Here is a 17,944-nt window from a genome sequence, read left to right on the forward strand (position 1 = left end):
ATATATCCATATGTTGTCTAGCTCTTAATCTCCTTTATGCCTCTATCCTTATATTGCTTTCGGCTTCACGTCTTATCTTTTAGTAGTCAAAACGTGAGTGATATGTCTTCGTGATTTTATTTTACTCCATTTTCAAGCTTCTCGATTAATACTCCCTTCAATTTTACTTATACTTATATATTAAAAATCTCCTTGAGAGTCGTACCACCGTAATATCATTGACTTATGACTCGAGCATAAGGATTTGAATATTAGGGTGTTACACACTAAAAATTGGACATCTACAATGGGGTTGTTCCAATCACCGTTATTTTCAAAAACAATATTCAGAAATCTATGTGCTGCTAGCTACCCACCGTATCAAAACAAACTATAGAATATCAACAAATGAATGAACACCTTACACACTAAAGTGATAATAATTCAAATATCTAATCCCAACCGTCAGGAAGAATCTCCCTTCCAGGGACTTGAACCTTAACAAGTTTGGCATACCTGTAGAAAAATAATGTTAATAGAAATTCAATTATTCCAAAAAATGAGGATAATAATCAGAGTTTGCTTGCCTCAAATGGCATGTTTAATAGTTCAGAGTAGATGCAAACTCAATCCAATCTCCGTTGGACTGCTTCGCTATCTATGGATGGAATTGCTGCTAGCACCTGCAAAATGACCATTATTGACACTATGGTAGTCAAATTTCAATGTGGGTGTTTTGTTCTTTTTAAATCCCTATGTATTTTCAATTTTATCTTTGTACCACTAATTCTGATAATATTATGCGTCAGTACAGTTCCAACAGACAACTTTTAATTTTTATTTTTTCTAATGTCTCTCAGAAACTTTAAAGCGAATAGTAAAAAAAAAACATTAATTACATGTCCCAATGCAATGGAATTTGGACATATCTGCTAAACTCTAAAAAGATTAATAGAATTTATATCCCCAAAGCCTATAAATAATAAGTTTACCTTACTATTAGCAGTGAAATGAAAAGAAATAACACAAATATTTAAACTGAAGATACATCCTCAAACATTAAAAAAAGTACAATATTCTTCTACAGTAAAGGTGAAAAATATAGAAAACTATATATGCATACCTGAATAAATTTATGTGCTACAACAAAACAAATTCATCCAAGTATATAACTCCGGATTGCATTTGAAACAAAAGGAGCTATTTCTTCATTTCTCTCAGTAATCTGGAGGTCTCACAAAAAAAAAAAGATAAACAGTTTGCCTAGCATAAGCACATGGTACATCTTTGAATCATTAAACAAGAATACTAAACCTTAAAAAAGTTCACTATTATGTTTCAGTTACTCTCTTTTTTGGTTTTGAAGATTGAGATTGATTATAACATTTTAAATAATTACAAAAATATTTTAGAATTTTGGATTAGCTGGGTTAGTAAGTTAGTGTTACAAGTTATTATGATATTTTAGTTATTTCTGCAATGTTTTTCTTGATTCATTCCAGATAAAACTAAGAATATTCACGAAGACAACCACATTATTTCACAATTATATGCTCTACGCAAGTCCACAATTTGCTATGCTAGTTCACAACCTAAGAACTAAGAATTTAGGAGAAGAACAACTATAATTAAATATAGAACCTTCATCCTAGTCATTCTTGGTGAACTTGTGCTCGAGAGCTTGATCGATTATTTCTGTGAAGCTTCCTTCCATAGAACAAGCATTCTCTGTTTCTTCCTACTAGATCATGAATTAGATCTAAAAGTATGAAGAAGAAGAAAAAATCAAAAGAAGAAGATGAAGTAGATTACCTATTAGAAATGGCAGAAAACACAGAACCAAATCGCAGAAGCTCGCTAAAAGCAGTAATAGCGACATTGTTTGCGGTGTCAAGGTGATAATAAAGGCGGCAAGAAAATGAGTGGCAATGACTAACCTTCAGATTGAAGCTAGAACCAAATCGTAGAAGCTCATTGAAGGTAGCAACACAATGTTGCTTGATGTGGCGAAGGGATGAGTGACGAAGAGGAGATGAACAACAGTGGTGAAATAAGCGGTAGCGACAAACCTTCATATTGAAGCCAGAGTCGAGAATTAAATCGAAAACTCGCTGAGGGCAATAAGAACGACATTTCTTGTAGCGGCAAGGATATGAGCTGTGACGAGGGGATGAGTGGCAGCGAGGAGACAAATGACAGCGGTGTTTCAGGTTTCAATGGTGGCAGGCTGGCAACGTTAGTTTCACTAGATCTGGGTTTTCAGGTTTCAGTAGTGGTAGCGTTGTTGTGTCTTAGGGTTTTCGTTATTGAAGAAGAGTTTTGGGCATTTTTTTTCATAATGGATCTCGATAATGACAGTTTAAAGCCGCTAGAATCACCAAAAACTGTCATTTTATGCAAATTAATTATGGCAACACCATATAATGCCATAATATCCGAATATTACAGCGGTTTTTAAAAACCGCAATAATATAAATGTCATTTTAAATCCGTTTTTTAGTAGTGTCACTTGCCAGCACAATACTCGCAAATTCTTTGTCGTCACAATCCACCGTCATCTCTTCTACAGTGCCAACTTTAACCTTGTTACCTCACTCACTTTTCCTCTCTTCCCACACCATATCGTGCCTCCTTTGTTCTCTAAGCTGTTGTCGTTGTCCCTCCTCTTCTCTTCTGGAATTTGCCACCGCCACCATATCATTCGAACACTATTTTAACTCTTTTTTCTGCTCTTGCTGCTCCAATCTTTCTCTTTTACTTAACGATTGGTTTGTGACATGTGGCATTAACCTGTCATGTCATCATGCTACATAGCACTTAATAAGATTATTTACTTAACAAAATCATTTTGGGACCAATTTACACTACAAAAAAGGTGGAAAATAATGGTATTTTTTTTAGCTTTGTTGCGGCAAATTTAAAACCCTTCAAAATGGATTGTCAGCACTTCAAAAACTGTTGTCCTTTAAGGCACTGAAAAACATTTTTGCAATAGTTTAAGGTTTGCAACTGTCGTTATTTGCTAATAGATTTTTTTTTAAATCGTGGCGGTGTTCTAATCTTAAAAAAATTATGACAGTTTAAATTACAATCTGTTACCTAAGATTAAAAAAAATGTGAAATTAAAGCACTTTGAAAATAACCCATTGTTCACCTTGAAAACATAGTTAATAAAGCAATACTCATACAAATAGTTACGTGTTTATGGTCAACCTAAAAACATAGTTACCAACCTATGTATTTATGGTCATCAGTAGCCAATAGTATGAAGGCTATTCGTAGGTACCTATATAGAACAATTTTAATTGAAATCATATTGCAATTTAAAAAAAAAAATACTCATTTAACATGGTTAAAAAGAATATTAAAAACAAATACGGGATTATAGCAAGTAATAAAGTATCACATTTTTTGTAAATTATACAAAAAAATTTAAAAATATATAAATTATTTTTATATAATAAAAATAATATGTTTCAAAAAAAATATTTACATTTCACTAACAAAAATATGTGATACTTACCATAATTTTTATTTTTAATAAAAGCATGTTATTGTATTAAAGGGACCGGTCTTAATAACAGTGATAAATTTCAAAAATATTATCGATATAATTTTTATTTATAAAAAATTTAATGAAGAATAAATGTTATTTGTGTTTTTATTATTTATATTTTATTTCAATTGTATTGTCTGACATTTTAATATGTTTTAATTATACTTCTAGTTGTAAATAATATACAACCTTACTCTGCATTAACCTGTCATTGACACAATAACCTAAGATTGCCACGTGTTAGTGACGCATTAGTATGTAATTATCATGTCAATATATATTGTTAACAGTGTACTGTTAACCAACAAGCTAAGTGTATAAATTATAATTGAAGCATACTGAAAACATTATATAAAACAAATTAACTAGTATAAATATTTTTTGAAATTTAAGATAAAATCTCATTCCCTTTTAAGTCCCAACGTTTTTGGCATGTTAGTATTTAAGGACCTTTATATATCCACCATATCAACCTTACGCCATAAGTATTTCTCAACGATTATGAATGATAAAAGTAGCCAGGTCCAGATGAACCTGTTTCATGAAATTGAAGTTCAAATTAAAGCATCTCAATTACTTGAATGGCTTGTTCAATTAATTCAAAATAATTAGTTTTAGAAAATTATTAAATGTGTAAGATCATGCAATAGGCTTGAATTAATAAGAATGACATCTTCTTACATAAGAGGCATTATATGTACACCAAACCTCATGAGTTAAGACTCCTCTCGAATTGGAATTGGTGAAAGAAAGAATCAACATATTTTCGCGAGTACAAGAGTCATTATTTTCCAATCAAAATTCCCTATAATGTTTTGGAACTTATATTAGGGTTGTATAGTCAGCTGTCAGCATAATTTAATACTTCAAAAACTCAATGTTAATTTTTCAAATTTCAGTATTAATATGAGGAGAATTCTACGGTGCTTACAGCAAAAATAAACATGATATACTTACCTTACGTGTCAATTATTGAGGATTGAAGACAATTTTGTTTTTAAAATAAAAAAATTAATTAATAAAAACGTTCTAATATAAGTACGTTGATGAGACATACAATCATACATCACGTTAATATGCAACATTTTCAATTTTATTGGAATTGATGCATTTATGACTCCATTATAAAATAAAAAATGGGATAAATTATTAGTTATATTTGAGTAAAAATTGATATTAAAATAATTTTACTTATAAAAATATACATTAATTTAATATTTATTAAAATATTTGATTTTTTTATTTTTATAATTTTATTAAATTTATAATTAAGTTATTATAATTTTTTTAATTAAATCTTTATATTATTTTTAATTTGTAATTAAGTTTTTACTAATTTAAAAATATTAAAATTAACAAAATAATTTTTTACAAATTAAAAATATCCATAATTAAAAATTTATTAAATTTTTAAATACATATTTTTTTAAAAAATATTTTATTAATTTTTATATTTTTGACACGAAAAAAAAAATAACTTAAAGGAAATAACTAATATTACATAAATGAATAAATTTTCTTTAAATAATATATTTTAATAAATAAAATGTTTAATTTATTTATTTAAAAAAATATTCTCAGAATTTGTATTATTATGATACACTATTATTTTAATTAAAATAAATAAAATTTATTAAAAGTTATATTAATATAATAAAATTATTAAAATAATGTAATAAATAATTTTTTTATTGAAAAAATTCTGCATATAGACGTAATAATTAGTTTTTTTCGAGACATATTTTAGAATTTGAAATTTTTTTGTTATAATTTAATATTTTTTCTTTTTGTTTAAAAAGAATTGGTCTCATTAAAAATTTTATAGATCGACGTGATGTATGTTTGAGTGACTTGCTTAAGACATTTTTTTTAATTTAATCTTTTTTATTTTTATTTTAAAAACAATTACCTTCAATCTTCAGTAACTGACCTAAGATCAATATATCATACTTATTTGTGTGATAAGCACCATAGAACTTCCTTTAACATGATCACCCAAAAATATTTAGAGACTAATTTAAATTTTCATCTTAAAAAAATAAAATATTAATTTAGTAATTCTTAACGTTAGATTAAGTTTTAATTTTGTTCTTAAAATTTAAAATATTTTATTTATGTCTTAAATATTTTATTTTATTCTATTTTTTTCTCTTCTCAAAAATAACATTTTTACTTCTAAAAATACTATTTTTTTTTATTCTTCAGTTATTTTCACTCTCAAAACACTAGAACTACTATTTTGACCACTACAATTACGATTTTTTCTGTTAGATAAAAAAATCATAATAAAAAAAGGATATTTTTAAAAGAAAAAATATTTAATTTTTACTAAAAAATTAAAATCTAACAAAATAAATTGTTTAAAATAAAATAAAATGTTTTAAATATTAAAAACAAAATTAATTAAGACTTCATTCAAACATTAGAGACTAATATAGTATTTTATTTTATTAAAAAAATTTTACCGAACACCACCCCCATTATTCTAAGTTCTCTATCTTTACCTAACGGATGTGATGCAAATAGGATTATACCCCGTCTTCCCCGAAATGATAAGATAGTTGTCCCCTTCTAACTTAACATGTTCAAAGAAAATCATACAATCATGATCAATATTCAGTAATCGGAAATTGATGCCAAGATGGAATCAATTTCCTTGCTTCAAATATACGAAAGCTTATTAAGGAGATACATGTTTTGATAATCTAGCTAGTTCATTGAATTTAATTATTTAAGCAATCTGGTCGTTTTTCTTTTTCTTTTCAATTTGATTCTTCTTTATTCGACATTTATGGTAATAACCCAGTTACCTCATTCCACGTCCCATGCAATAATCATACCTTGCTTGCACGTATATTTCTCATGTACTGATCATTATTTGTAATTTTATTATTTAGAGTTTTGTAGTGCACAAATGATGCTTACCATGAAGTTTGAATAATGTTGCGTACAAATGAAGAATGATAGTATATATATTATTTTGTTGGTGTCTCTCATTATTTTATAGTCGATCCACTTATATGTGAAAACTTCTGCGTTTTAACTATTAAGTTTTACAAAAATATTATGTGTATACTAAAAATTAATTTTTATATATTTATATATTAATATATGTATATAATTTAATTTATTTTTAATATATATTTTTGTATTCAAAATATATTTTTATAAAATTAATTAATTTGGCGGTTAATTTTAAACTAAAAAATAAAATGCAAAAAAGTTTTTTTTTGAAAAAATAAATAAAGTAACTTCTGATTAAAATCGCTCTTCATAATTTATTTTGCTATGATGAGTTAGTTTAGGATTTAGATTGACTTTTGAAATGTCACCAAAAAAAAAAGATTGACTTTTGAAATAAATACTTTTTTTAATTTATCGTTTATAAAGAGATACTTTCTGGTAGAAAAATTTATTTCACAATTGAACAGTAGTTTTTACTTTTAAAATATTAAACTAAATGAAAAAACATACCAAAAAAATGTCCCTAATTAAAGTTTTATGTTTTTTTTATAAGCTTATAAACACTACACACATTCCACTACCAAAAATAAGGGGTTTTAGCCACGGAAAAATCCGTGGCTAAACTCCAATAAAACTGTGGCAATTATACTTTCGCAACAAATGAATATTCGTGGCTAAAAAGGGCGACGCGTTTTTAGTTAGCCACGCTTTTTACTCCAATAGCCACGGTTTTAATATCTGTGAAGACATTTTGTTAGCCACAACTTTGGCACGTTTAGCCACACTCTTTTTCGTGGCAAAATAAAAGAATGCATAACAAAATAATTATTTTTGCCACACTTTACCGTGACAAAATTGACCAGGCCGAGCTTTTTGGCCACAGTTTTTTCCGTGGCTAACGATAAAAGTTAAATTAAAAAAATCATAATAAAAATGTTCCTTAATATAAAATTACATCATATAATATTAAAAAAATAATCAAATTTCTATACGTATTATTCATAGTATAAAAATATAAAATTAACAAATACTTAATGTTGAAAAACAAATATCCTAAATTAAATGGATTTAATGTTAAAAAAAATATCCAAATAAAACTATTACAAAATAAATATCAAACTTTGCTAAAATGATATGCATTTCTTGTTACACAGACGATCCACATGCAAACATATTTCCAGGTAAATAGCAAAAAAAATACATCACTTCAGCCATTGAATTATACACCTCGTTGATACTCCAGTTGCCTTGTGTGCTCCAATAAAATCTGCTAAGCAAGATAGAGATTAGAAATTAAACTAATGTATTGATAGTTGATACACACAAGGAATATTGGAAAAAATAGTTATTAAGCATACTTTCAAAAGAGTTGCTCAAATTCATCATTTTTTGTCATGCCTCCGACAACACACTCATCTCCACCAACAACAAGATAAGAAGAGAAAACTTAAATCGACGCGAGACTTGTATTATAGTATTTTAGAGAGGCAAAATTCAGAGAGACAAAATTCGGAATACTATCTCCGGAGAGAATGACGGTGAGGGATGTGCAATGGAGCAACTTAGGTTTTTTTATTCGTCGTGATTCGAATTTGCCTGTAGAATTAGATTCCGTCGATTTTGCTTGCTTTTTCGGTGACTCAGATTAACCGTACTCGAACTGCAAATTGTGGTCCCTGCTCTTCCACAAAAATGTCCACCTAGAACCTAAACAGGAACGAATTGAACTTTGCTCTAAAGGTTAGCTAGCGGAGGAGCTAAGAAATTATGATTTGGAGAAACTGAAGAGAACGTTATTAGTGAAAGGGGTTGCTGCTTATTATCAAACTCAGCTAACAAATATAGGGATTCGGAGAATAGTGGGAGGAAGTTATTCTTAAAACTGCGTGAGTGGGCCACTAGATAAAAGTTGCACTTAACATTACTGCTAAAAATTTTATTCATCTTTTTATAGATGTTAATTTGAATTTTGTTTAGTGAATTAACTATAACTTTTTAATTTAGAGTAAAATTTAATTTTAATAAAAAAATATCAAATTGTAAAATTTATAACGTTAAATTATATTTCAAAAATTTCACATACTAATTAAAATTGTGACTCGTTGAATTTTAAAAAAAAGCGTTCATTTCGTTGGCAGAAACGATCCACAATCCATTCGGGGCTTCGTGACATCAGTAAAAGTTAAAATATGTACTCTTTTTGTACTCTTTTGGTACTCTTTTTATAATTTTAACATTCATCTTCAATTGAATCATTTTATTCCATTACCAAAGTCTCTAAATTTATGCATACTATACAATTGGGCACCAAAACTGCATTTGATCAAAAAGAACACAGACAAAAAAATATAACAACTAAAAAATTTAAATAGTAAAATTGTATGTATATAATTTAATCTCTTTAGTTACATTACAATCTTATTTTTATACAAGTAATGAATAACACAACCACGTTAAAAAACTATTGTTAAATAAAAAAATTAACCAAATCAGCGCATAGCTAGTACTAGGTAAAAAAACTTATAATTCAAAGATATGGCAGAATTTAAAAGTCATATGAAATGAGAAAATTGCAAATCATCAACAACATTTAAAATCAAATCATTAACATATTTTATTAATTTATCAGTGGTACCACTCAAAAGGAGGGAGAAGAAACTAACAATTGAGAAATTGAAAAAGTTTGCACCTGATAAATCAAATTTACCTTAGGTTAGAATTTAAATTTGAAAAAAAAGTATAAACCGTATAAAAATATTTTGAAAGAGATGGAGGAAAACATTAAATTAAGTACGGGAGATGAAAATTGTTTGATTTTGCGATGGTAATCAATGGGTATGTGGTAATCGAGAGAACTTATCTCAAGTTAGCCACGAACAAACAAAATCGTCAGAAAGCTATACAAAATTTGGCCACAGAAATACAAGACGTTGCAATCGGTTAACATGATCATATAAATTTACCACTATTTTTGTTCGTGGATATCTTCCCGTTGCTAATGACGTAGTGTTCTTTGTGATCAGAAATGTAATGAACATGGTAAAAAAAATAGTATTATGTATCTTAAACGAGAGAAAAACAATTGAAAAAATAAAACTATTCAAACAGTAATATAATTAAAAAGAGGACAAATTAAAGTATTATTAGTGTCTTATTAGAATTTGGATCAAGTCCTAATTTAATTTCTAATATTTTAAACGTCCTATTTTAGTTTTACAAAACTTTAAATGGGTTTAATATTATCTAACCATTAAATTTGACATGAATAATTAACATATTAAAGAGTCAATATTTTTTAATTTTAGTATGTAAGTAAAATTGACCCACTAACGATAGTGAATTTTCATTTAATTTTGGAGTGTTGATAATTTATTACTAGAAGAAGATATGATTATGTTTATATTAGACTAACCACCAAAAAGCTTCCAAAAATATTTTGATGCTGACATAAATAACCTCCACTTTTCTTAACAACAAAAATACCCTTAATATTATTAAACGTGCCAAAAGTATCCATCCGTAAAGAGAGAAATACTCTATTAACAAAATTGGCTAAGGTGGCAAACGAAAATGCCAATGTGGCATCCATTTTATGAAACTCATGTTAAGAAACCCTACTATTTCTCAATTTCTCCAATTTTTCTAATTTGAAATCCTAAATCATAATAATGAACAAAGCCATCATCCTTGTCTTCTCCGGTTCAAATCGTTTTCCAACCGTCTGTGCTGTCATTCTTCTTCTCCATGAACTTGAAGCCAGGATTTTACCCAGTTTTTTTCCAAAGCTTTGTCATTGTCATCGTGTTCGCCTTCCAGTTCCAGCTATGGTGGTTTTTTTTATTCTTCTGACCGTCGCATTCCAGATCCGTCGTGCTCGCATTCCAGTTTTGGTAGTCTTTTCCTTTTTTATTTTTATTGTGTTTTTAGCTTTTTGTTGATGGTTATTGTGATAGTTTCTGTGTTGTGGTTGTTATGTAGTAGTTTCAAATTTTTGATAGCCTTGGCAGCGACGATGACTTTGGTGCAGGGAGGAGAAGAGAAAGACAGTGACGCCAAGAGAAGGAGAGGACGATAACACGGATTAGGGAGGAAGAGAAGAAGACGATAATGGTGCTGGAAAGAGAAGAAGACGAAGTTCTTGCAGCAACGGTGGCTACGGTGGTGGAGGATTAGAGGTTGAGAAAAAAGTGATTTTTGGGAATTAGGATTTTTTATTGGGATTCAATTAGGATTACGATTTATAATTGAGTTTTGCTTGCCACGTTAACTAATTCTATTAACAAAACATGTCTCTGTTTATAGATAGGTATTTTTGGTACGCTTTTAATATTATTAAGGGTATTTTTGTTGTTAACAAAAAAGAAAGTTATTTATGTCAGCATCAAAATATTTCGAAGGAGTTTTTGGTGGTTAACCACTACAACAAACGCGTTAGATGGCAGCGGTTGGAACTTCGGATGGCGGCGGTTTTCTGACCGCCGCTAAACATTCTGTAAAGGTTGGTCGACCGCTAATAGTAAGGACGCTGGTAAACTTTTAGTGGCGGTTTTTTATGACCGTCGGAATAACCGTTGTTAAACTGTGTTTAGCGGCGAATACATTTTGCAGCAGTTAGCAACCGCTGCTATCTTCACGGACTGATTATAGACCCTTTTTGCAGCGGCTAGATAACCGCCACTATTTAATTTTGTTAAAATAATAGGATTTTGCAGCGTTCCATAGTAACAGCCACTAAAAGTTCAATTTTGTTTTCATTTTAATTGATTATTTGAATTTTGGGTTCATATCACAATCAATATTTAAAAAATCTTTTAATTTTAAAATGTTACGTATTAATTTAACTGATTATGTTTGCAATTACAGTAAAAAAAAATACTTGACTTAAAACACAATGCTAAGATATTCCAACTAATATATATAGATCACAAAAGAAAATCGTTAATAACAATTTGTTCTTAAAGTGCACTGTTCACAAAGGAAAAAAAATAAATTGTGTTTAAGATCTCTATTTTGCTCCACTCCCCAAAGACTTCAGCTGTACATCAATTTCAGGTGGCAAAGTATGTCCTTGCTGTTAGATGATGTATTTTACCAGGTTCTCTATGGTCTGTATCTTTGCCTTGTGTTCTTTGGCCACTGCCTTCAATTTTGTAATCTCTGTCTTTTGTTTTGCTACCACTGCCTTCAATTCTGTAATCTTTCTCTGATACTCCTCAATTTGCACTCTAGAATTTGATTGTGTGGTCTTACGAATAATTTCGGTTGGACATGATCCAAAACCTAACTCCCGAACTCGTCCTGAATGCTCCTTTCCAAGGACTTGCGCAAGCGAATCAGTAACAGAAATATCCTTCGAGGTTCCACCTTGACTCTCGATACTCGCAACCGCTTCCTACAGACATACCAGAGTTAAGTTTTTGTGTTTTCGAAGTTAGCAACATGAATAGAGCAAGAGATGTAAATCATTCTTAACCAATACTTACTCCAACAATACGCGCATCATCATTCATATATGAGCCATCCCTTTTTTTATGAGTCATAATAAACACCTCTCCTCTGTTAATGCGCCTTTGCTATTTTTTCTCCTATAACCACCTTAAATATTTACACAATCATACATGTTACAAAAGAATATGACAAACCACAAAAATATGTATCAAAGGATAATACACACATAATTACCTCTTCATCCTTTAGCCTTGCCGTTGTCTTAGAGCCCCCAATATGTGTATATAGTTGCTTCGACCGATTTAGAGCATTTTGTCTACACCTTTTACATAAATAAAGACACAAATACAGTTGATCATGCAATGAATTTTATAAAGTAATGACCTCTTCATAGTGTCCTAGATTTTTTTTAGGGTTTGAAACTTATTTGACTGATTTTTTGCTTTTTAAATCTATTACTTTTAATCAATCATTTTATTCAGGTATTAAAAATGTTTAAAATTACAACACAAAATGGAGTACCAATTCAATATTAATTACCTTCGTAGATTCCTTCAAACGATAGTTAAGGAACCATCTCCACTATTGTGCATCCTGATGGTTTACGCTTGGCATTTTCTTCGAAACTCTCTTCCTCGTCTTAAACCTTGTGAAACAAGTGGTTTCTTACTTCCTTCAAGATTTTTCCTAGCCTCTGAATCATTACCCGCTTTTTTTCCCGTTGTCATCCTCCTCGTACCGAAAGATTTTCTAAAAGTTTAAGACATAATGCGATGCATGTCCACAAATGGAAAAGTAAGAATTTGATCTAATTTTACATAACATAATAAATTCCAAATTTTAATATCATACCTTAATTGTGTTATATGCATGTTCCTTTAAAACATTGTCCATTGTCTTCCAACTCTCTTCATTGATGGAAAAATGTTGAAAGTCAGCACCCAAACTCCCTAAAAACCCACTCAATAATCTAGCTACCTGACCAATTGGTTGTAACTCTTCATTAAACTCCAGAATGATTTGTCTGCTAGGAAGAAGTACTACAGCCTCCTTGACGCTCAAACTTATCGTTCTTGTGACGCCATCATCTAAGAAACAAATTACAAGGATTAATTGCATTAGTGTTGCCTTAAAATTAAAAAGAATACCAAAGTCATCCAATTATAATTAAATAATCCAGACTAAAGATAGAAATTTTATCACTTACAACAACACTCCAATAATCTGTATCCTTGTGACCATTGGACTTGTTACGGGGTACAGCTTCTTCTTCAGCATATAAGTCATCAACGTAACCATCCCATGAGTCAACCTTATCAGCCTTGGGATCATAATCTTCATCATCCGAAGAACTTTGTGTAGGCTCAGCAACATTTTCAGTCTCAGCATTGATATGCTGAGTTTTGTCAGTAGTGCCAGCGTTTGGGATACAGTTGTACCGCGGTTTTCTAGGCATATTTTCAAACCTTCAAGAAAACTACTAACACTTATTAGAGAGTAAAATCTACCAAAAATTGAATGATAAAAATGGAATAAATTTAAAATTTCAGTGTAACTAAACAGATTACATTTCTTACATAAAAATCACATCTATTATTGAAATTTTGCAATCAAAATGACACCATAGATTTGACAAGATGAAAACTATGCAGGGGAACACACAAGATGAGCTTCCTAAGATACTTATGGGAACATGTACACAAAATCATTTGGATTGTTCATCGAAAGCATTTATAAACAAGGATTAATATACGGGTTCTTCTTGCGCTGGCTTTGATGTAAATTGGGTCAATAAGTGAGCCTGTTAGGGACCACAATCATTGTTTTCATGTTCAAAAATTTGAGTTTACAATCTTAACATTATTTTAATATAGTGACTAAATAAAGCCTAAGAAGTTGACTCAACAGAACTTAACCAATTATTCTTAGAATTTTGTTTCTACTTTTTTCTAACAAGGGTTTAAATCGAATGAGAAGTGTTTGAGAAAAAAAATAGATTTAAAGATTGCAATCCAAGTTAGTTAAGGAAGGGTTGTGATTTGGAGCAGCACTAGTGCAGTAGTTTCAACCTTCTCTGTTTATAGTAGTATTGCTTTCAGCCATTAAATTACTTACTATACCCTTTTTCTCTTTTAATATGTAATTTTTATCACATTTAAAGGTCTTCGGTCAATAAAACAAATATTAAAAAATTTATTAAAAATAAAGTTAATATATTTAATATTAGTCAAAGTTTAAAATTTGTTTCTTTTCGTTTTTTCTCTTTTATTCTAAGTGAAGGAATCCCTTAACAGGGCTCAATACTTTACTGAACTTAATTAACTAAAAATAAAAAATGAATTCAATCAAAGGAAACGTAAAATAGATACAAGCTTTTATCAATTTCAATGGATTAACAAAATTTTCTGACTATCCAATACCCCACAAATCTAACATTAGGCGTACTATCAATTTTCATAGACTAGTAAATATACAACAAATTTCTTAAGGACTTAAATTATGTTAAATAAAACAATAATAAAAGAATATTCCTTGGATAAATTGGAAAGTTAATAATGATAGAATAACTCACCACAAAGGCAGCAAAGGAGTGATCTCAACAAGGACTAGACCAACCGAAGACAATGGAAGACCTTATACAAGTACAGCTAAGAGGAATGACAAACACAATGAGCGTATTAATCTGGTCAACACAACACGAACCCAAGCTGCAACAGAGGAGGAGCAACAATAGCAGAAGCGCGCAGCGTAGACTATATAGGAGAGTCTGGCGTAATGGTACGGCGAGATAAAATAAGGCTTGTGGCCCCAAATTAGGCGTATGAATATGAGGAGAAGGTGGTTTGGCTTAAGTTAGGATTTTCGGTGAAACAGTGTGTGCTGAGAGGTATAAACGTGTGAAAATATTAAAGCTAAAATTTTGAATTTGTTACAAAAATCTTTCTTGGAATATTAGGCCTGATTTGTGCCGTTACACTAAATGAAACTTTTATAAAATATATTTGTGTAAATTGATTATCCTTCAGCATAGTAATGTGTTTTATGTTGTTAATTAAGTTGCAAATATAATGTGTAACTTTCTGCTCTAGATATCTAGATAACATTGAGACTAGAATGAATCGACCGATGCGAATTGACGATGAACCTATTAGAGTACTCTGTAATGCATATAAAACCATGTTTCCGAAAGTTGAAAAGGTGACAGGGATTGCAACATATTTTAAGCCGAGTCAAATGGAACGACTTCAAGCACATCGTCATGAGCTAGTCAACTACGAGGCTATTTCTGACTTTATTGAGTAAGTAACCTTATGTAATATTTCAAGCCTCGGATATAAATCATATAACCCATGCACTATTTGTAAATATTGTTCTCCAATTTCATATAGTTCATTTAGAGTTAAAACAAAGAGAAAGCTACGAGATCAAACAAGGTCGCAATCGAAAATAGACAGCATTGTGCACAAGAAATTTGTTCGATGGTTCAAGCAACATGTGAGCAAAGAGTATGCATTATGCCAATTGCCTTGATAGCATAAAACATTTAATATAATAAAATAACCTTTGATGAAATTAAGAATGGTTGTTATATGGTAGCAGGTTCCAATGGAGAGCACCCAGTATCCAAACAAGATTAAATGGCTTGCATGTGGACCGATACTTCAAGCAACACGTTATGGGGCATACAATATCAACTGGTATAAGTTTAGAACTATGAAAAAGGAGGAAGGGATGAAAACCCAAAATATTGGAGTATATGTCTCGTCTAATACACAAAGTTATGCAAGCATGCGTGACAAAAAAGTGGTTGTTGGTAGTGTTCCATACTATGGCAAAATAGTAGACATATTGAGTTGAATTACAGCTATCAATTCTCAGTAGTGTTGTTCAAGTGTTTTGGGCGGATATGACTACTAGTAGGGGCATAAAACAAGATCACTTGGGTCTTACTAGTGTTAACTTCTCTCGTTCGATACACACCGGTGATCAAGAGGACCATGAGTCGTACATATTGGCATCAGAGACACATCTTGTATACTATGTGGATGATGAAGTAGATAAAGAATGGAGTATAGTAGTTCATTTCAAGTCACGAGACTTGTATGACATAGGAGAAGAGAATGAAGAAGCTGAAGTTGGTTTTTCTCCACAACCAGGGTTGAACTTCTCAGCGGCAGGTGATATTGGATACTTGTAATTGACTAGAGATGATGATATAGAAGACTCCGCAGACAATGCGGATGAAAATACCGACGAGGTTGCATAACAGAACTAGGGTTAAAGTCAACGATTGTTAACAGCGATCTTTTTATGATTAATGTGTGGCTTAATGTTCATGGCGTATGTAGATTGATAGTTATATCACGATTGGTATTTTCAAAATTCAATTAAATCTTGACTGAATAGTGGGTTAATAAATAAAAGTAGTATCCCAATTCTTTTTATGATTTTGTTAGAAATAGTTAGCTTACAATGAGGTATTAATTTCGTTATTATCGTATTATGCAAACTATTAGATATAATCAATGCTGATGTTGTTATCATTACTAAATATTACTACACATAAAATGATAGCGTAACAGGGCAAATGAAAATGAAGGACTTTTTATCATGTTGTGCAAGCACAACATTCGCTAAAGAGATGGCTATGGCCTCGCCATTCTCTTCATTGGAACTTGCAATTTCTCTTGCTATAGAGATATGGTTTCACAAAATGAATGTGTGGTGTTGGTTGGAGGCTATTTCAAGACGTTCTTGTTACAATGAATACTTGGAAATGGCTAACGAATCTATCATGCAGGTTTGTTCATCAAGCATACCCTATTAAACTTGTCTTAAACTATTTTTGATCAATACATATGTTAAGTTGAAATATGATAACAAACTCGCTGCGTTAATATTTGCAATGTCAACATTCATATTTGTAGGAACTTTATCAATGGGGATCAATGTACGAGAAGAAATTTGGATATGTTTTTGTGACATGTGCATTTGGAAAGAGCTCTGAAGACATACTTGCTGAACCAAAGGTAAAAAAATATATTATATACAAAGTTCTTAATAAAGACACAGTGTTGACCAAAAAAGATAATGAACTATCAATTTTATTATATAGATGCGCTTTACAAACAAGCATGCAGTTGAGTTGGATATTGCATCGCAAGAGGAAATAAAATTTATAGAATTGCAAATTACACAGCTTCTTTCCAAAGAATCTGCCCAAATTGTCAACAACGGAGATGGTAATCGTTGTTTATTGTTGTTCAGTTTTAAATCCTGTGTTAGAAAATTACACGTACCTTTTTTTTCCTAAAGTACTATTTAATGACTTGGAAGTTGTTGGCATTGATATTGTACCTTTTTTATTCTATGCGGATTCATATTTTCAGTTCTAGTTGAATATTCAGGCAAAATAGTTAACGACACTCTAGATGGGGCAGAGATTGATACAACAGACAATTTAGATGATATCTCCTCCACTAGCATTGACATGTCCATGAAGTTCGACCTGAATAAGGTGTCGGAAGAAGACAATAAAACTTTAGATGACCAATAAGTAGAAGATGACGTACATGTTACAAAACAGTGCTTCAACCTGAACAAAAAACCATGGTTTGGAGATGACCTATCAGATGTTGTGTCACGTGAAGCCAGTAGATTCCTGACAGAATATTTCTGGCCATGTCAATATGATGTTGACGAGAAAAATTGACCTTTTATTTAAACAAATTACATTGTGTCCCTTAATTTAATGGTTCGGATTGCAGTATTACTTATTTCACTACTTTAACAATTAATTGATTTATGATTAGTAAGGCATAAGTTCGAATAAGCCTATTATAAACATATGCTCAATTGAAATTAGCATTAATTTATACATATTTTATGTATTTTTTTAGATTTATGCTTGAATACAAACATAGAAGTTCTTATACTAAATGAGAAAATATCATTTTCAAGATTGTTCACCTAATTCAATATATTCTTAAATTAATT

At 30.3% G+C, this 17,944-nt stretch overlaps 1 protein-coding gene across 1 annotated transcript; it reads left to right on the plus strand.

Annotated features, from left to right (window-relative positions):
* The first annotated feature begins 16,589 nt into the window (after positions 1-16,589).
* Positions 16,590-17,504, plus strand: LOC140174399 (uric acid degradation bifunctional protein TTL-like). The gene is made up of 4 exons (XM_072198849.1): positions 16,590-16,748; positions 16,876-16,977; positions 17,064-17,190; positions 17,338-17,504. Exons 1-4 carry the CDS (start codon positions 16,590-16,592, stop codon positions 17,502-17,504), a joined length of 555 nt encoding a protein of 184 aa, XP_072054950.1.
* Positions 17,505-17,944: the final 440 nt, after the last annotated feature.

This window comes from Arachis hypogaea, chromosome 7, assembly GCF_003086295.3.
Source record: "Arachis hypogaea cultivar Tifrunner chromosome 7, arahy.Tifrunner.gnm2.J5K5, whole genome shotgun sequence".
NCBI lineage: Eukaryota > Viridiplantae > Streptophyta > Magnoliopsida > Fabales > Fabaceae > Arachis > Arachis hypogaea.

Excerpts from the sequence above, each read along its gene's own strand:
- LOC140174399 (XM_072198849.1), top strand. The coding sequence starts at position 16,590 with ATGGCTATGGCCTCGCCATTCTCTTCATTGGAACTTGCAATTTCTCTT. Across the intron at positions 16,749-16,875 it reads CTAACGAATCTATCATGCAG|GAACTTTATCAATGGGGATC; the intron begins GTTTGTTCATCA and ends TCATATTTGTAG. Across the intron at positions 17,191-17,337 it reads AATTGTCAACAACGGAGATG|TTCTAGTTGAATATTCAGGC; the intron begins GTAATCGTTGTT and ends TCATATTTTCAG.